Source organism: Fukomys damarensis, unplaced genomic scaffold, assembly GCF_012274545.1.
Source record: "Fukomys damarensis isolate Sample0158 unplaced genomic scaffold, DMR_v1.0_HiC HiC_scaffold_25, whole genome shotgun sequence".
In the NCBI taxonomy this organism is placed as follows: Eukaryota; Metazoa; Chordata; class Mammalia; order Rodentia; family Bathyergidae; genus Fukomys; species Fukomys damarensis.
The window spans coordinates 22,353,276-22,374,437 of record NW_022900937.1 but is presented as its reverse complement, the minus strand read 5'-3'; the positions used below and the strand labels follow the sequence as shown (position 1 = coordinate 22,374,437).

At 40.5% G+C, this 21,162-nt stretch overlaps 1 protein-coding gene across 1 annotated transcript in view; it reads right to left on the bottom strand.

Annotated features, from left to right (window-relative positions):
* The window catches only part of Bbs4 (Bardet-Biedl syndrome 4), a 38,344-nt gene extending 34,162 nt beyond the window's left edge, over window positions 1-4,182 (bottom strand). Inside the window, exon 1 of the mRNA XM_019207784.2 lies at window positions 3,871-4,182. Within this exon, the coding sequence (XP_019063329.1) occupies window positions 3,871-3,894 (24 nt within the window). The 5' untranslated portion in view covers window positions 3,895-4,182. The remainder of the gene's footprint in view (window positions 1-3,870) is intronic.
* Window positions 4,183-21,162: the final 16,980 nt, after the last annotated feature.

Genomic DNA, 21,162 nt, shown 5'->3' with positions numbered 1-21,162 from the left:
GGCAGGCACACACTCTAGCACTGAGCTACATGACCATGCTCAGGAGGCTGAAGCAAGAGGTTCACCTAAAATCTGAGGACAGCCTGAGCTACATAGTGAGTTCAAGACCAGCCTGCAGTACAGACTATTTCAAAAGAACAAAAACAAAAACAAAAAGGCTCAAAAACCATCTTTGTGAGTCAGAAAACAATCTTTTTGGATAAATCAAAATCAAACTTGTTCTCAAAAGGATTTTTAGAACATTCTGAGATGGAAAAATACTTTATTAGCCCCCATCACTCTTACTCAGAGCTGAGATATACACAGAATAAATCATTTCTTCAGTCACTTTTTATGTAGTTCTCTGATCATTTATTCATCTAACAAATATTCATGGAACACCTGATAAGAGTGAAGCATTATTTGAGTCAGACCCAATCAATGCAATGTAACTTTTATTATGTGGAATTTTTTTTTCCCAGTACCAGGGATCACACTCAGGACTTTGTGCTTGCAAGGCAGATGCAACGCCATTGAGCTAAACCCCTGCCTCCCCCCACCCCCTTTAGCCCACGCTGGCCTGGAACTCAAGACAATTCTCCTGCCTCAGCCTCCCAAGTACTGGAATTACAGTTGTGAGCCACCACCTACAGCTAGTTTGTGTTCTGATAGTTTTAATCCTTCACTTTATAAGTATTCATAAATATATTAAACAATGGGAATTAGGGCATTATACACATTTTTATAAGTACAATCATGGAAACCAGAGCTGTGTGCTTGTTGGATTTTTTTTTAAACATTAAACCACTCAGTATAAATATAAATACCAGTTTCCAGCCCCCCTCCAAAGGAGTGGTGAGAATCCATAAGCAACTTTGGTTTTATTTTAGTATTTCTCAGTGCCCCACACTTAGCTAGTTTCACTCAGTTTTGCTGGGGTGTCTTCTGGTCTCCAGCCTTTGACTGTAGTACTCTTTGATTTTAATTTGTTTATTCAAAAGTCCCTCTATATGAGATTTCTACTTGTTTGTTTTTGTAATTCTGGGTTCTGTGTGAGTTTTGAGTCTTCTGGTCTTCTCTCCATAGCTATATATCTATACCTACAGATCTATATATGCTTTCCTTTCCATTTCAGAATTCAGATCACACAATCTACCCCATTTCTAGCTTTTATTTATTTTCAGTTTTTTGGTTTTTGTTTGTTTTTCATACCAGGGATCAAACTCGGGTCCCTGCACTTGCGAGGAAGGTGGCGGAACCAATGAGCTAAATCCCCAGCCCTATTTTCAGTTTTTTTAGGCAAAGTCTCACTATGTATTCCAGCTGGCTTTCTGCTCAGGCTCCCAAGCACTGGGGATTACAGGGGTGCAGCACTATGCCCTGCTCTAGCTCTTATGCTTCCAAGTCAACATATATATCTGTAATTTTTTTTTTTTCTGGTACCGGGGATCGAACTTGGATCTTTGTGCTTGCAAGGCACGCAATGGAACCACTGAGCTAAATCCCCAGCACTGTAACTTTCTTTCAATGGCTACATACTATTTCCTACAGTAATAGAAATATCAGTAGTTTGGCAATGGGTATTTACTTTGTTTCCAGCTTTTTGCCACTAGAAACAGTGCTGCCATATGATGCTACCGCACTTTTATAGGAAACAGATTTAAGGGTGGAGCTGATGGGTCTTTAAAATTATATTAGAAGATACAAGGCCAGTCCCAAGACAAGACAAAAATTCAAATTTCCATGCAGTGAGAACTTAAAAAGATGAGAGGCCAGGTGTGGTGGCACACGCCTGTAATTCCAACACTCAGGAGGCTGAGGCAAGAGGATCACTGAGTTCGAGACCAGCCTGGGCTACACAGTGAGTTCCAAGTCAGTCTCAACTACATAGTGAGACCCTGTCTCAAAAAACAAAACAAAAAAAGAACTTAAAAAGATGAAACTACTATAATACCACAAGTAATAAATTTGACAACAATGAAGTAATTAGTTAACTTCAGGCTTAAATATTAAAGTCATATAACAGGGCTGGGGATTTAGCTCAGTGGTTTTGCCACCTGACTTGCAAGCACAAGGACCCAAGTTCAATCCCCAGTACCAAAACAAATAAACAAAAGAAAACAAAAAAAAAAGTGAATAAGTAAAGTCATATAACAATAAAAGCAAATAAACCGGGATTTAGCTCAGTGGTTCCCCTGCCAGCTTCGCAAGCTCAAGGACACGAGTTCAATCCCTGATACCAAAAAACAAACAAACAAACAAAAAAAATAAAAGCAAATGAGACAACAGAAATTAGATCCAATAAGATTATATATGTATACCTCAAAAAACTACTACTGTCAAAAGTTAAAAATAGAACACATGCTATGAAACTAGAGATATGGCCAACTGATATAAAATCAATATTTTAAAGATACCTGCACTTCATGTTTTTTGGAGCACTATCCACAATACCAAGATGTGCAATCCATGCAGGTGTCCAACGATGGATAAACAGATGGGTGAGAAAATGTGGTATGTACAAACAGCAGAATATTATTCAGCCAGAAAAATGAAAGAAATCCTGTCATTCACAGCATGGATGGAAATGGAAGGCATTATGCTAAGTGAAATAAGTCAGGCACAGAAATACAAACTTTGTATATTCTTCTTGCTCCTATATAGAACCTTAAAAAGTTGCATTCCTGGAAGCAGAGAGAATGGTGATCACTAGAGATTGTTAGGAAGAGTAGAAGAGAAGGAGGCTAGAGAGAAGCTAGATAACAAGTGCCTTAATACAGCTAGAAGGAATGAATTCTAATATTCTACAGCATAGTAGGATTACTGTAGTTAACAATTTATTATGTATTTTATACAGAACTAGAAAACCTGGGCACAATGCCACATGCTTGTAATTCCAGCACTCTGGGAGACTGAGCTAAAAGGATCACAAGTTCAAGCCCAGCCTGGACAACTCTGGAACTTAGCAAGACTCTGTCTCAAAATAAAAAAATAAAAGAGCTGAAGATGTAGCTCCGGGCAAAGGCCCGCCGGGGATTTAGCTCAGTGGTTTCGCAGCCCTACTCCCTAGAGGAAGTGGAAGGTACCGAATTCAATCCCCGGTACCAAAAAAAAAAAAAAAGGTGCGGGGGGGGTACTTCGAAGGTTCCCAACCACAATGACAAAAATGTAACGAAATGAAACGCTAATCATCCTGATTTCATTATTATGCACTGTATCCGTGTATCACACTGTACGCCATAATGTGTACAATTACATGTCTTGGGGGGCAATACTGAGGATTGAACCCAGGGACTTCACACTGAGCTACTGCGTATCTCCAGCCCTTATTTCATTTTTTGAGACACAGTCTCGCGAAATCGCTAAATTGCGCAGGCTGGGCTCGAATTTGCGATCTTCCGGCCTCAGGCTCCCTCAGTGCTAGGAGGGCAGGGTTGCGCCATTGCCCTCAGGTATGATATATCCATTTTTTAAAAATGTAAACACCCCGTACTCGCATCGGCAGCGCATATACTAAAAACACTCCTGAGTCGGCCCGAGTTCCTCTGGGATCCTTTGTAACAGAAGGTCCGTGGAGCTCATCAAGCCCTCACTCAGACCAGCTGAGCTCCCAAAAGAACCCGCACAGGAACGCAGGCACTGCTCCGGGCGGTGTCCCCTCAAAGTCCTAATCCAGGATTACCAGACTTCTCCCTGTCTGTGGCAGAGCTTCCCTTCCAAGCCCGAAGAGTAGGACCAGACGGGGATGGGAGAGAACTGCTTCCGGGACGAACCTCCTTCCCGCGCGCGGAGCGACCTGATTCTAGAACGCGACCCCGAGAGGTCTCGCGGCCCGACCACGCCCGTCACGCCCTGCAGGAGGCTGCCACACTAAAGAATCCCCCAGCTCACCGACTCTAGTCTCTCCTCTGCCATCTCGACTCCGCCCACCACGCACAACCGGAAGTTATCGTTGCCTGGACAACAGTCAAACGGAAATCGGGGGACTAGAAAGCGCGGGGAGGAGCTTACGCAGGGCAGGAAATAAATCGCCAAGCGGAAGGAAACGGGGCGGCCCACTGACTTCCGGAATGGAAACGCAGCCTCGCCACTGACTGGGTATCCGATTTGACACAGCACGGTACTTTTCCTCTTCTCACTCCGAGCTGCTTTTATCCTCCTTCCGGGAATCTTGTTTTGAATTGGAAGTAAAGCCGGGAGATTTCAGAAGAAATCTGGCCTCAGGATGAAGAACCACCAAGCATTGGGCCTACCTTACTGCATGTAGTATAGGAAATCTAGACAGCGATTGGGACCAAAGATAATAAACGCGTCTTCGCCTCGGTCCACCGTCCTAACCACCCAGCCTACTTCAGGTGTTTGACCTTACTCGTCAGGCAGGTCAATGAATGCTCATTCTGTCCACTGGAAAAACGTGTGGGCTTTAGAATCAAACATGATTTCCGATCTTGACATTGCATGACCTAAACCACGTCATTTCTCTGAGCCTCATTCTGGCGCCCAGAACTACAGAATGAACAAAGCAGACCGGATATCTGAACAACTTTGAAGAGCCAGTCAGTCATTAAATGACAAGCAAAGTTTATGAAGAAACAGTTCACTAAATACAAATGGCTCTTAAACATATAAAAGTAAAACTGCAAGAAAGAAAAAAACTTGCACATCCATATTTGCAGGAGATATTTTCCATCTCTTAGATTGGCAAAAAACGAAAACTTTCCCAGATACAATTGTAATTGGAAATGCAATCTTCACATCAGTAGTGTGAATGTGACTCGGTAAAGCTCCATTAAAAGCAGTTTGGTAATAACTCCCAAATTAAAAATGCACATAACTTTGCTGAGCATGGTGGCTCAGCCAAAAGGCTGAGGCAGGAGGATCACCTCAAGCTGAGGTCAACCTGAACACAGCGAGACCCTGTCTCCAAAAAAAAAAGCACATAACCTTTAGCTCAATTATTCCAATTATAAGAATTTATTCTATAGATATAAATATGGGAGATTGCTTAACATACACAGATGTTCAACGCAGCATTGTTGGTAATAAACCAAAGCCTGAAAACAACCTAAAGACTCAATAATAGTCAAATTATGCCAAGTTGATTCTATATGACACATGAAAAATAGAGACAACTATTTACAAGTTGATAAGAATTGCTAGGATACATAACAGCAGAAATTATGTTTATGTTAATTTAAATTAATGTTAATTTAAAAAGGCAAAATAACGTACATGATTGTGTACTTAAAGTATTTCTGGAAAGCAAAACACTAAAAGTGGTTACTTTGAAGAGAAAAACTAGGTATCGTGTAAAAAGACTTAATACCTTTTGTACAATTTGAATTTTATATTATGTGGATGTATTACCTGTTCCAAAAAAATAAAAAGTATAACATAACAGTATTATTAGAATTAGTGGTAAATGCTAAGAAGGCGAAACATTGGTTAAGAGCAAACAACAGGGGAATCCAATCTAGACTTGATTGACTAGGGAAGTCTCCCTGCTTAAGAGATACCGAAAATGAGACCTGAAAGATCACTGCTGGCTTGGGGAAGGGGATGAAGAAGTGTGCGGGCCAGGAAGGAATTCTAAGGCAAGGGAAAAAGGGGTGCACAAGCCCTGACGATGGAAGAAGCTTGGCCCCTGTGCAACCCAGAAAGACAAGTTTGGTGGAAAAAGAGGAAGGCTTGTTGGCTGGAGGTCAAGAAATAGGAATCTAGTGGTACAGATCCATCAGAGGGGTTTTAAGGGCATTTGGGAAGGCACTAGAGAGTTTTTGAACAAGCAACAGCATGGTCATAATGAACATTTAAAGACTTCATGTTAGCTACAGAACAGAATTGGAAGTCCAGGGATTTAGCTCTGGCACCACACCGGCCTCACAAGTGCAAGGTCCTGAGTCCTGAGTTCAATCCCTGGTAAAAAACAAACAAAAACCACACTTTGAAAATTAGCAGAATGAATTGGGATAATGGCAAGAACTGGTCCTTTTTTTTTTTTTTTTTTCCTTGAGACAGAGTTTCACTATGTATGTAGCTCAGGCTGGCCTCGGCCTCCTGCATGCTGGGATTACAGGAGTGCACTACCACATGTGGCCTAAGAATTAATGTAGGGGGGACTAAAGAACACTGCAAACACAAAGAAAGGAAACCATTTACCTAGACCAGAAAGACAGCAAAAGAAATGGAGAAAAAGTGAATGGATTTTCAAAAAATTTAGGCAAGGACCAGGGATTTAGCTCCATGGTGCCATGCCTGCTTCACAGGTGCAAGGTCCTGAATTCAGTCCCCAGTACCACAAAAAAAAAAAAAAGAAAGAAAAGAAAGAAATTTAGGCAAAAGCACAAACCATATGTATTACAGAATTGGATTTGGAAGGATGCAGAAAGTGAGGCATCTGTCAAAAGAATATGGCCAGGCTTTTCACTTGAAAAACAACAGGCAATGGTACAACCCCTTACTGAACTGGGAAGCCTTAGGGAAGAAAGACTTGCTTCTGATAGGAAAATCATATTCTGTATTCAGTACAAAAAACCATGATGCGGAATCTCTCCTTTGATACTGCATCTTCAGAAGAAGTTAAAGCACTTACTATGCAAAGGTCTTTTTCATAAGAAAGTACATGTTTTCTCAAATTGCAACCTCCAGACTTACTATGCTTAGTTCAGATTAGAAAAAATCCCCAAACAAAAGCTTGACAAGAAAGTCCTAGAAATGGCACAGAACATGTTTCTCATGTCACACGTGAGCCTTCGTTTTCTTTAGAAAACCTTGAATGTGACACATCTCAGGTTGCTTCAAACCATAGTTATACAAGAAGGTGTTCCAAACAGTATATATTTATTTATTTTTATGATGGGAATTGAGGCAGGAGAGGAATTGGTATCATTAACTTTTGTTGTTTTTTTTTTGAGACAGTATCTTGCTATGTAGTTTAACCTGGCCTTGAACTCACTACGTAGCTCAGGCTGACCTGGAACTGGTGGCAATCCTCCTGCCTCAGCCTCACCAGTGCTGGGATTACAGGCGTGTGCCACCACACCCAGTTCACCTCAGTAACTTTTAAATATCTCCAATAATAGGTTAAAGAAGGATCTGCAATCAAGTTTTTCCAACTTCAGGTTTAACTGCATCATTCAGACTTTGTGAGGGTCCATAGCCAACTTGGTTAGGATGCCACCTTCTGAACAAATCTGCCCCACCTGCCCTTTCAGTGTGTCCATCCACACTCCCCCCACATCCACACTACAAACTCTGAGGCCAGGCAGAACTATAGGAAACACCACTTTACAATAATATGAAAGCTGGATGTGGTGTGCACACCTGTGATCCCAGCACCAGGGAGGGTGATGCAGGAGGATCACTGCCAGTTTGAGGCCAGCCTGGGCTACACAGTTCAAAGTCAGCCTGAACACTACATAGTGAGACTGTGTTTTAAAATAATATAAAGTATTCATATTATTCTCAAGCCTTCATGGAGTATTTTAAAGATACTCATTCCTGATACAATCCATATACAGAGGCCAATGGTGAGTGTGGGTAAAGGTATATATACTACTTTCTGAGGAAAATTCTGGAAATTATCACTGAGGACCATTTATTTAAACAAAAGCCTATTCATACTAAGATGTATTGTGTATTTTTTTAATGTCTTCAAGTGGTAAAACTCAAAAAAAAGTATACTTCCACTTGATATAAAAAAGACATTTACAGGGCTGGGGACTTATCTCAGTGGTTCTGGCGCCTGCTTCACAGGTGCAAGGGCCTGAGTTCGATCTCCAGTACCATAAAAAAGAGAAAATATTGGGCTGGGGATTTAGCTCAGTGGTTCCATTGCCTACCTTGCAAGCGCAAGGACCCGAGTTTGGTCCCCGGTACAAAAAAAAAAAGATATTTACAGATTTCACAGAAGGTATCACAAGAAATTAGTAAAATACTTGTCTCTGTGGCATTAACAGAAGTACTACAGAATCCTCAGGGATGGGAAGATGTTGCTTTTCATTATTTACAATTCTGTAAAATTTAATTTGTGGATTTTTTTAATTTTAAAAAGTAGTAAAATATTTATATAAGACCCTTTTTTTAAACCTCCAGTTCTTGGATTTGTGTGTAGAAAATCATGAGAGAGTATAGCTCCCACTCTGGCAACTAACAACAAAAAGGTGTTTAGCTACAAAATAAAAACAATATTTCTAACTAATCAGAAGAAAACTGAGGACACAAACTAAATTAAATTGGGGATATGCCACGTCCTTTCTAGGAGAGAGACCAGTGGCTGTTCATATTTCTAGTGACTTATACTGGAAAGAGGAACCCACCAGCCAGGGAGTAGGGGCACCTGCTGAAATGTAACAATTTCTACAGCCCCATAGAGGCTGGCCTGACAATAGTATCTGGAGGACCCAAATCCACCCACCTTACTTCTTGGATCTTAACCAAGTACAGAGCTGCAGTACACTAAATTGGGAGCTAAGTGGATTCAAGAAAGCTGAGCTGGGTGTGGTGGCACATGGCTGTAATCCCAGCACTCAGGAGGCTGAGATAGGAGGATCGCTTTGAGTTTGAGACCAGCCTGGGCTACACAGTGAATTCCAGGTCAGTCTCAACTACATAGTGAGACCTTGTCTCAAAAAAAAAAAAAAAAAAAAAAAAGAAAGAAAGAAAGAAAGCAAGCAAGCAAGCAGAGATCCATTCACCACCAAGGTGAATACCAAAATAAGGGCAAAATACCTTTTAAAGGTGGTGGTCGTGGTAGTTCATGCCTGTAATCCCAGCACTTGAGAGGCAGAGGCAGAGTTGCCAGGAGTTTGAGGCTTGCCTGGGCTATCTAGTGAGTTCAGGGCCAGCCTGAACTACAAAGCCAGATTCTATCTAAAAAACCCAAAACCACAACAAAACAAAACACCTTGTAAAAGTGAGGGGTGCATAGTGGTGCATGCCTATAATTAAACACTTGAGGGTCTGAGGCAGGAAGAACACTGAATTTGAGACCAGTCTAGCTATATATTGAGTTCAAGACTAGCTTGAACTATGTAGCAAGACCCTGTCTCAAAAAGAAAAAAAAAAAAGTGCTCAACATACCTAAGAACAGAGAAATACATTGCTTCACCCCCCCGCCCATCCTGGCAAACAAAAATCCCCTGACAGCCAGGCCGTAAATCCGGGAGACACCAACATTCCCAAAAGCTGGTGGCTTGGCTCAAGCAATCAGATCCCTGGAATCCTGCCAGTGCACCCAACCCAGGCCCTTCAAAATATTTGAGGCTCTAGGTGAACTGACTACAACTCAGTCTACAGTAAGAAAGCCCAGGGCCTAGATTTAGTTGTGATGCTATCACCTGCCTTGAAAGCAGAGGACCTGAATTCAATCACTGGTACAAAAAAAAGAAAAAAAAAAGAAAGAAAAAGAAAAAGCCCAGTTCTAGATCACATAGACATCAGATTCATTGAGCTCAAGGCGCACAGAACATAATGGGCGTGCCCCATTCTGGAAGTAATATTTCAGTTTCTTGTCTTTTAATATGAAATATCCATCATACAGTCAAATACAGTCATGCATTGCTTAACAACAGGATACATTCCGAGAAATGCATTAATAGGCAGTTTCCTTCTTGTGCAAACACTATTGAATGCGCTTACACATGTAGACAGTAGTCATCTCGTTCCTATGCTACAAACCTCACAGCATGTTACTGTACAACTGTAACACAATGGTATTTGTGTATCTAAGTGTATTTAAACATAGAAAAAGTTATAGTAAAAATAGTAGGTGATAGGAATTTTTCAGTGCCGTTTTAATATTATGGGACCACCATTCTATATGTGGTCTGCTGTTAACTGTGCAGTGTAATGACTATATACAAGGCATGTGCAAGACAGGAGTGGAGGTGCACGCCTGTAATACCAGCACACATGAGGCAGAGGCAAGAGGATCTCTGGGAATTCAAGGCCACCCTGGGCTACAGAGGAAGAGGAAGACATTGTCTAAAAAGAGAAAAGAGAAAAAAAAAAAAAAAAAAAAAAAGCAAAAGCAAGAAAACTAGATCCGTGGCTATAACCCCAGCACTCAGGAGGCTGAGGCAAGAAAATCATGCAGTCAGGGTCAGGGATATAGCATAGTGGCACTGCGCCTGTCTGGCAAGCACAAGGTCCTGAGTTTAATCCCTAGTACCAGAAAAAAGAAATCATAAATTCGAAGCCAGACTGGGCCACAGAGTGAGTTCCTGTCTCAAAACAAAAGAGAAAAGCAAGGTATGATTTTTGAAATAACTGATGATGATAATGCTTAAAAATGAATAAAAATGTGGAAAATGTGTGATGAAATAGATTTGGACACAAAATGGTGATTATACAAACATAATGAAATGAAAACTATGACATCAGAAATGAATTTATTGGATGATTTCAACACCTTAGCAACAGAAAGCATCAGAGAACTTAGAAACAGTTAAATGGTTAAGTACCCAAATGGAAAGCTAAAAAGAGAGTGGAGAAAAATCAGCTGACATTTGCAGGATAATAAATCACCTAATATATAAATAGCTGGAATCTTAGAGAAAAAGAAGTATGGACGAGATAAATATTTCAAGAGATAATAGCCAAGGATTTTCTGGTATTAGTGAAAGACATAAACACTGTTCTGAAGAGTTCAGTAATTTCACACAAAGAAAATCATACCCAGACATATCATAGTTAACCTGCTAAAAACCAAAGGGCAAATGAACCATGGTCAGGGGTAGGGTGGGACATACTATGGACAGCAAAACAAAAATTAAAATGCCTTCTCAATAGAAACAAGTGAAGCAACACAATGCTGAAAGAACAAAAGGTCAGCATAGAATGAAAATTCTATACCCAACGAAAAGAGCCTTCAAAAGTTAAGGGTGAAATAGCCAGGCATGGTGGCACACACCTGTAATCCAAGTACTTGGGAGACTGAGGCAAGAGCATTGCTGTGGGTTCAAGGCCAGGCTGAGCAATATAGTGAGTTCAAGGCCATTCTGAATTGAGACTCTGTCTCAAAATAAACCTTAAAACAAATAAAAATAAAAAAGGGTATAACAAAGCTATTCCCTGATGGATAAACGCAAGAGAATTCGTCACTAAAAAAACTGCAACAAAAAAATACGAAAAGTTCTTCAGACTTGGGTAATTTATGCCAGAGGGAATTTCATTGATTGATTGATTGGTCCCAGGGATCGAACACGGGTCCTTGTGCTCGCAAGGCAGGCGGCAGAACCACTGAACTAAATCCCCGGCTGGAGGGAATTTTAGATTTGCTGGAAAATATGAAGAGCAATAATGAAGTATGATGGCATTTATAAGTAAAATAAAAGCTAAGAAAAGCATAAAATGCATATAATTTCTAGTGTTGCACTGTCCCAAAGATTAGCCACTAACCATAACTATTTAAATTCATCAAAATTAAATAAAATTTAAAATCTACTTACACTAGCCATATGTAAGTACTCAGTAGCCAACCAGTTACCTACCCTATTGTATAGCTCAGCTATGGAACATTGCTGTCATCACAGAAAGTTCTGTTGGACAGTGCTATGAGAGAGAGAGAGAGAGAGAGAGAGAGAGAGAGAGAGAGAGAGAGAGATATTTGCTGCCTCTTTCTCTTCCTTTTTAATAGCCTTTTAAAAATGGAAAGCCAGAAGCCAGGCGTAGTAATGTAGGCCTGTAATCCCAGCACTCTAGAAGCTGAGGCAGGAGGATTGCCATGTTTTCAAGGCCAGGCTGGGCTACATGGTGAGTTCAAGGCCAGCCTGCACTACATAGTGAGACCCAGTCTTAAAAAAAAAAAAAAAGTAAAATATTCTTAGTTCAAGGGAACTGAATATCCATGTTGAAATTAAATAAGCCTTGTTTTCTTAACCAAAATTAAGATAGATCATATATCTAAACATAAAACTCTGAATCATATAAAACTTCAAACCATTAATTTGAGATGGATCACAGATGTAAACTTCTAGAAGAAAATATACTGTTTGTGGCCGGGTGTGGTGGCACATGCCTGTAATCCCAGCACTCTGGAGGCTGAGGCAGGAGGTTAACTGTGAGTTCAAGACCAGCCTGGGCTACATAGAGTTTTCCAGGTCAGTCTCAATTACATAGTGAGGCCCTGTCTCAAAAAAGCACCCCTGCCACACAAAAAAAGAAGAAAATATACTGTTTGTGACCTTAAGGTTATAAAACCTAAAAGAAAAGTTATAAAGAAGAATTTATCAACATAAAAATTTCTGGGCCAGGGCCAGGGATTTGGCTTAGTGGTGCTGCTGCCTGCCTCGCAAGTGTAAGGTCCCAAATTCAATCCTCAGTGCAAAAAAAAAAAAAAAAATTCTGGGCCAGATATGGTGGCACAAACCTGTAATCCCAGCACTCAGGAGACTGAGGCAGGAGGATTGCTGTGAGTTCGAGGCCAGCCCAGGCTACATAGTGAGTTTGAGGCCAGTACACAGAAAGACCCTGTCTCAAAATAAATAAATAAATTAATTAATTAAAATAAAAAATTCTGAGCCAGCTAGGTGTGGCTGTGCACACCTGTAATCCCATGAAGTCTCAAAAAAAAAAAAAAACAAAAAAAACAAAAAACAAAAAACGCTGCAAAAGCAAGAAAATTAGATCCACGGCTATAATCCCAACATTGAAGAGGCTGAGGCAGGAGGATCATAAATGCAAGGCTAACCTAGGCTACACAGTGGATTTGAGGCCAGTCTAAATAATGATAATAATAACAATAATAATTAAATATATGTATAGGCACCTGCAGACCCACTAACTTGGGAGACTAAGGTGGAAGGATCACTTGAGCCCAGGACTTTGAGGTCAGCCTGGATTACCTAATGAGAACTTGTCACAAAATAAATAAAAGTAAAATAAGGTTTTTTGCTCATCAAAATATTCCAATAAAGCGTACAAGGCCCTGGGTTTGATCACCATCCTGAAAAAAACAAACAAACAAACATGGTACATATATTTGACAAAGGATTTGTATTCAGAATACAAAGAATAATGCCTATAATAAAAAGACAACATGATTTTAAAATGGGAAAAGACAAAGATGATTCATTAATGTTATGCAAATGGCAGATAAGCATATGAAAGTGTGCTCAACCTCATTAACTATCAAGGAAAAATTTATGGCTAGTATGAACACACACACACACACACACACACACACACACAAGACCAGTGACAACAGGAAATGCTGACTGTGTAAAAGGAATGAGAATTCCTATGCACTTGACAGGCATGTGGAATGATGAACCACTTTGGCAAGCGGGAGGGCAGTTTCTTATAAACATAAGCTTACCATATGACCCAGCACTCTTACCCATATTTATCCAAGGAAAATGAAAACATTCTCAAAACGGTCAAAACCTAAAAATCCACACTGCCCCAAACTAGAGACAACCAAAAATCCATCAATAGGGAATGCATAAATACACTGTCTCGGGCTTGTAGGATGAAATGCTACTCAGTGATAAGGAACAACCAACATAGACATGCAGTTCAGATGAGGTTGTAGAGCATTTTAAGTGAAAGAAGCCAGATGCAAAAGAATGCATATTGTAGGATCCATTTTCACACAATTTAAAAGCAGACAAAACAAATCTTCAGTGATTAAAAACTGCCAACTAGTCACTGGCATAAGAAAGACTCAGATTATTTTACAGGAAGACAATTTAATGGTAATCTTTTTAATCTTCGAGTGGTTCTTACACAGGTGAACATAATTGTCAAGACACCAACCTGAGCACTGAAGACGTGTGTGATTTCGTACACACATATTTTATTTCTTCAGATCAGTTTAACAAGGTGAGCAGAGAACCTCTTCTCCAGGATTCTTTCCAATTTCTAACTGACCTATCTTATCTGATTGCTTCAGTAGGGTTGTAGGCCCAAATGTGTTAAGGGTTATGCCCTTCACTATGAAATCTAATAGAGCACAAAATCCAGGGTCCAAAACAATTTAAATGGCACCGGGAAGTATTTTATGGAACAACAGTCTTATTTCCATTAGCATGAAAACATTTAGTCACTGTAAGGCACTCCTGCACTAATTTGATTTTTACAATACAAAGTTTTGGATTTTCTTTTCTGAGACAGAGTCCTGCTGTGTAGTCCAGAATTTACTGTATAGCCCAGGCTGTTCTCAAATCAATGATCCTCTTGCCTCAGCCTCCTAAGTGCTAAGATTACAAGTGTGCAGCACTACACCTGGCTCATTGTGGAGATCTCTGTAAGTATAATGCTTAGTCTACTTTACTGCAAGCTAGTCAAATGATAGGGTAAAAATGTATTCTTCAAGCTGGCCAAGGCAGGAGGATCAAGGCCAGCCTGGGCTAGTGAGTCTAATGCCAGCCTGAACTCAGTGAAACCCTGTCTCAAACAAAGCAAGCAAGCAAGCAAACAAACAAAACAGAAAAAGAAATATATTCTTCAAAGGCACACAAAACCCTATCACTCTTCATTAGACATATTCTTTGGCATTCACTGCCATGACCTATAAATGCTTCAAATAAGTACCCAGATTTTATTATTTCCTAGCCAGGTATGATGGCTCATGCCTGTAATCCTACCCCCCAGGAGGCTGAGGCAAGAGGACCACTGAGAGTTTGAGGCCAGGCTGAACTGTATCAAAGAGATCCTATTTCAAAACAAACAAATAAGAAATCATTTCCTATTCAAAGCAGGGGTCTTTTTGACAGCAGGGGAACATTCAGGTCATGCTTCCTCTTTCATTAGAAAACTCTTTAGCACCTGCCCTAACTAGAAAGAAGTCAGGATATGTGGTAAGGATTTATTAACAAGCAAAAACTCAATTCATACCAGGAAGGCCAGAAGTGGGTTATAAATGACTTGAGAGCAAGTGTAATATCTCAGCAACTCATGACTTTAGCTCTATTGCCTAGCACTCCATTAGCTCTACTGTAGCTTCAATTGCTTAGGAGCCCAAGGCAGGAGTGAGCTACACAGCAGGACCCTGTCTCAAAAAAGAAGTCTATTGCCCTCGTAGAATAAAAGGTGCTCTGTGGATGCTGGCTTTTATCTTGCACTCTAAGAAAACAGTGACCTACAGAGGCAAGAGTGCATATAGCAAGGGATTCCCTCTGCAAGATAAAGGTGGGATGATTCTCAGTGTTAGAATATTCAAGACAAAACCCTGCAATTTGCCATCTTCCCAGGAGTCAACTTGGCCAGTTTTCACATAGCTAGATCTTCACTGCACAACGCCCCCCTTCAGAATTCTGATCTTCTCACGTGCGCGTAAGTGGCTTCTAAGACAGGGCTTTGCTGTTACGCATACAGAACAAATTGTAGTTCTCAGAAGGAAATCTATAATCTACAGAAGCAAGTTTCAGCGTAAAGAACCTCACGGAGAATAAACTGTCTTTTATAGGGAATTGGGATTCTGTACTTATATTAAAATCAACTTCTGAGTTTTCGCCCTGAAACTTGAATGCTGCAGCAAAAGGCAGGTTTGAAGAAGTTATCATGCACGTGAAGCCAATGTCTTTAGCTTAAAGCAAGACCACTCCTGTATTTCCTCTCTACTCTCACTGAATTGCTGGAGTAGCTCCCAAACATGGGGCAGGCTACTGTAAGTACTTTGGGGCCCCCTTAGTAATGTATCTGAGGCTACCAACTAAGAAGCATAAGATGGGCCAGGGGGCCGGGATTTAGCTCAGTGGTTCCACTGGACCTGAGTTCAATCCCCAGTATAAAAATAAATAAATAAAAGATGGGCCAAGGATGTAGTTCAGTGGCGCTGTGCCTGCCTCGCAAGCACAAGGTCCTGAATTCAGTCCTTGGTACTAGAGAACAAAACTAAACAGAGAAGAATCAACAGCAAGAATTGGCCACTAAATTTTGAGGGCAATCTAAGGTTGAAGTTTTCTAATCAATCTATACAATTAAGAGTGCTTTTGGTGCTGGATAAGCATGAGCAATCCTTTCCCCAGCAAGCTTTGGATGAACCAAGACACAGAGTTAACTGCTGGCCCTCCACTGCCCGGCACTGTGTTAACTGAAGAAATCTAGGTTTGAAACTTCATTCCACCACTTGTTCAAGGGAACTACCCACTTTCTTTGAATTTCTATTTTCTCATTTATAAAATGAAGAAGGAACCTTCTCCTAGTATTACGAGTTTAAATGAGAAAGACACTAAAAACTAAACCCGACTGTATACTCATTTCTTAGACAACTTTGGGGTCATTTCTCTGAGTTCCAAGATCTGCTTCATGATCCCACTGGGGAAAGCTCCGAAGAGTCACGTTTGTTCTGGTTAGGCTTCATGGATCTGAATGGTTCTGTCCAGTTGTGTCTGGAAAAGTTAACACAACACCCAGAGGTATAAGGTCATAGGAAAAACAGAAACTGTTAGAGAATGATGCAATATACAGAGTACAGTGCAGGGTTCAAAACGGCTTTCTAGTTCTCAGGAAAAATCCCATCCTGCCTTGGGAGTCTAAAGCTCCACACTTTTGCGTAAAGTGTGCTTACTAAATACACATTTCATTAACTGTTTTTAATGATCTTCACAATTATTCCTATAAAACAGGACATAATAAAATGAATATACATAATCAGACAAGCATGACCCTGCTTCAGGGTGTAACTTTCTGAGCCAGTTTCCTGAGGTCAGAGTGGTCTACTTCTGCTCCCCTGGCTCTTAAAAACATCTGAGTTTGAGACTTCTGAGTTACTTGGTGGCCCTAGATTCCAACAGTAGTGTGGTTGTTCTTTTGGCATTGTTAGGATTACTACACCACGGGACTGATTTGTAAACTAGTTAGCTACTACCCTGATAGTAGTCCCAAATTATAACCCCAAACCATACTCACTCTGAAAACTGCTTTTCCTCAGAATCTTTCTTTTTTCCCATCCTACTTCTTAGGAAAAGAACAGTTGTCCTAAAATTTGAATCACAGAAACACACAGATACACAAAACAGAAAAAGAAATAAATCTACACGTTGTCTCACAGCAGGTATTTGACTGACTTACAAGTGAGCATTTCTAAATCGGCTACTTCATCTTGAGTAACTGAGAAGCAAATCTTTAAAATATGAAAGGGCCGGGGACTGAGCTCAGTGGTGCCCTGCCTGCCAGGCAATCACAAGGTCCTGAGTCCAACTCCCGGTAAGGGGGTGGGCAGAGAAGAAAATCTGACCTCATTTATTTTTGTTTCTGAATTCAAGGTTTTCCCATAATGCTCACTGCTTATTCTCTTCTCAAAGCTCCAAAGGCCACCCAGTTCTCAGGGTAAATGCAGAGGTCAAATGAGTCTGTTGTTCTGCACCTTTCTAATCATCAGCTACAAATGTTTCATGAGTTTGATAGCTACTATCACGAGAAAGTAAGTCCTCCGGCAACAAGTTCCAGTAGACCATTCAAATTTCTCTACAAAAGGTCAACAAGAGTTGGGCACTGTCAAATCAAATCATGTAAACCATGTACATGTGGTCTGCAAGATGCAAAGGCCCACTGTTTTACTCATGCCTGGTTTCTAAACATTAGGCACAATACAGGACCACATTAGTCACAGATTCTGCAAGATCAGGGATGGTATACAGCAGTGCTTTAGCAACAGCGATAAGCATCACTCACTGATGTAATGTTAAAGTACACGACTGTAGTTAAGACCCACCTTTCTTGATTCTGAAAGCTATGTCATTCGGAGACTAGAATGAAAAAACAATATAAAGAGGCAGTCAAGCGCTGATTCTGCCCCCAAAAAAAGACACTGAGCCGGGCGTGGTGGCACATGCCTGTAATCCCAGCACTCGGAGGCTGAGCCAGGAGGATCGCTGAGAGTTCAAGACCAACCTGGGCTACACAGTGAGTTCCAGGGCAGTCTGAACTACAGAGTGAGACTGTCTCAAACAAACAAACAAACAAACAGAAGAAACTGAAAATCTGAACAAGTTACTCAACCTCATACTTATTTCCATCTTTCATATAACAATCTCTATTCCACTTGTTTTAGAATGTGTAAGTTAAAGTGCTTAGAAGTTGCAATTAACAAATGAAATCTCATCTTTATCTATCCAGTAAGACTAAACTGTCCTAAAATCTGGTCTCCATCAGTGTACCAATAATAAATACCTTCCACACTGAAACCTTTACAAGCTCTGCTCTCATCTCTGTGGGAAATACGAGCTTGTGAGCAAAATGGAACACTAAAGGGTTTTTTAAGGTTGAAAATGACTTTTCAAATACCTTTTAAAAATTAACAAAGATAAAGAGCATCTGATATTATTGGTACAACACAGAACAGCAATCTAAATTCAATGCTTGAGACAAATTAGAAAAGATTGAAGAAAATGTTCTGAAGGCTCCATTAACCAAGTGTTGGGCTGTTCTCATTCACAGTTCCCTGCAAAGAAGCTGAACCAAATCTTGACTTTTCTATTAAGCAGGAACAGTGAATAAGGCACATAATATAGGCAGTTAACTACCTATACATCATGTTTTCAACTATAAAAATAAACATAAGTAACTAATGCAATAACAAAATAAAAGTTTATTTTATTAGAATTAGGAATGTTCTTTCCCTCTGGGCAACCTGAACAGTCCAGTTACAATGAAAATCTAACAACAGTTATTTCCACAGCACAGGGTGCTCTATGCACAAAATTACAGGGTTAGGAGCATTTAATCAATTTACCGATCTGATTGTCTCACCAACCCACCCCATCCCATTCCCCAAGTGCTCTATACCGGGATATGTAGCTATAAGAATTTGTCACATTATATCCTTTTCTTTTACTAAATTTGAATTCCTAATCATGACTGAACCATGCACTACACTGTAGATTCAGCCATTTCAAATCAAGTCAGTCTCGGATCTGTTGTATGTGTGTGTATGTATACACATGTATTAAATATATTTATTTGAACACACATAAAACCATACAACCTGGGTGGCAGCAAATTACACAAAATTTAGTGATATTATACACTACTCCATTTTACCACTATGGTTTGTCCTGAGCTTTGGATCAAAATTGTTTTGTAAATCACTGAAAGTCCATCTGCTGCTCAGCGAACTGTTTGGGTGAAGCATGCACTCTTCAGAAAACAATGTCACTGACCTCAAAAAGAGACCCTTGTGCTGACTAAACCTTCTGACAGACTCAGGTAGGTGTATGTAGTAGGGAAGCTGTCCTATAATATGGCTTGCCTAGCCCATCTGGGGGCACTGAAGCTACTAATGAGAGCGGTTAACTCTGGGAATCCTGTCAAATATGAGGATTGCTAGTAAAAGCTTGGAAGTAGAAAAGGCCAGTTCACCTTGTCATACCAATTAGCAAATGCACCCAACCACAGTGTCCTCGGGTAGAATGCTGACACTGGAACTAGAATGCAGCTCTAGGAAGTACTGCTCCCCCATGGGTGGGGTTATGAGGAAGTGCACACTGCTTCTGGGGTCTTGTTTCAGAGGAGCAAAGGGAGAGGATGAAAGACACTCAGACCTAGACACTGCCAAGTTAACTGGGAAGATGGCTGAAAAACACTACACATGAAGCAGCAACTCTGGGTTGCTCTTAAGTTACCAGGGAAAGGAACTTATTCAAGCTTTCCTTTAAAAAAATTTTCCTTAGTCTTCATAAATGTCATTTAAGATTGATGCCATTAAAGGTCAAGTAGGATGATGGGGAAAGGAGGGAGAGAGAATATGGAAGAAGCAGACACTGAGTTCAGACTTTCACCTGAGGTGGCAAGAAGGGGAAGAACAAGGGACAGGTAAAGTTGACCCTAAAGCGACAAGTGGTTTAGGAAGCAGCATAATATACTCAGCAAACATTCACTGGTTTTTGATGGGAAAAGAACAGTTGCAAGTACATCTCATGTAACAACCTTTCTAAAAGGAAAAGTAGGGTTGATTCAGCAAAGCCTAACTTAGGCAAAAGGCCAGAGGAAAGTGAGCCTACTTCCCAATGGTGTATTAAGATGTACAGTGCAAGAGCAGACGAAGCTGCCTCACGTGTGGTAAACACGCCCTAGGCACAAGACACTGAAAGGAAGACAAAGAGGTCCTCGGCCCAAACTGGTATTTCATATTCAGACCTCTTAATCGAGTTGCCTAGTTCACGCTACATAGTTGTATAAAACGGACAGATTTAGGGACGCTGACCTGTTGAAAAATACACAGCCAGAATGGCCTGAACAGGTACATAGTTGATAAAACCAATACCATCCTTTACTTCTAACATAGCTCTTAGTAGAAAGGTCATAAAAAATGGATGTCAGAGCTAAAAATGCAGAATTAATTCTCCTATTTTCTGACAACAGAAAAGAAGCAAACGCAGTGATTCCTATGTAAATGCCCTGGACGGGATCATCATTTTCTAGTGGTGTTTGACTTCAAACGGAGCCCACAGCAACACACACAAGCCATTCCAGTATCTGCCATTTTCAATTCACAATCTGACACTCTTCAGTGAATGGCTGTTTACTTATATTTAAAGCAAAATCACTCTATTTGACACCCTCACACAGAGAAGGGTCAGAGATGAGCCATGACTAAAATCTTACTAAGAGGCTCAAAGCAGCAATTAAGGGAAAAAAAACAAAAAAACAAAAAAAAGGAAAAGAAATTATGAAACACTTCCTCTGGATGTGATGGGAGCACAGGAAGCCTACAGCTACATGTATGACCCAGGCACCTGAGGTTGGAAAAGGCCTGAGACCACAGAAGGGAGTGGGCTGGGCACAGGACTATTTGTGAACTGTAGTCACAAATTCCTGCTGCCATCCTTACCAGGCCATGGCACTTAGAGCTTGACCTTCTGGTTCCTGATCAAGAGCTGGGTATTCAAGGCATGAAGGCCATGGCCAGCAAACGACACAACCCAAATCAGAAAGGGCAAAGGAACCAAAGGAAAACTGCAGAGCTCTAGTAAGGTCTTCCAGAGGTGCTAAACACACACAGATTTTATCCCAACCCCAACCCTGGAAAGAAAGCAAACTGAAAGAAAATGCACAGCAAATAGACATAATCTTGAAGATTTTTAAAGAATAAATATTTTTTGTAATTAAACATTATGCAAACACGTGCCACGCTTGCTTTGTCCATGCATATGCGCTATATACAATTTTGAAAAATACTGTGTTGTCCTCGTTTTAAAAGTCATATACAAAGTTTTTTTTTTTTTTTTTTTGGGTGTG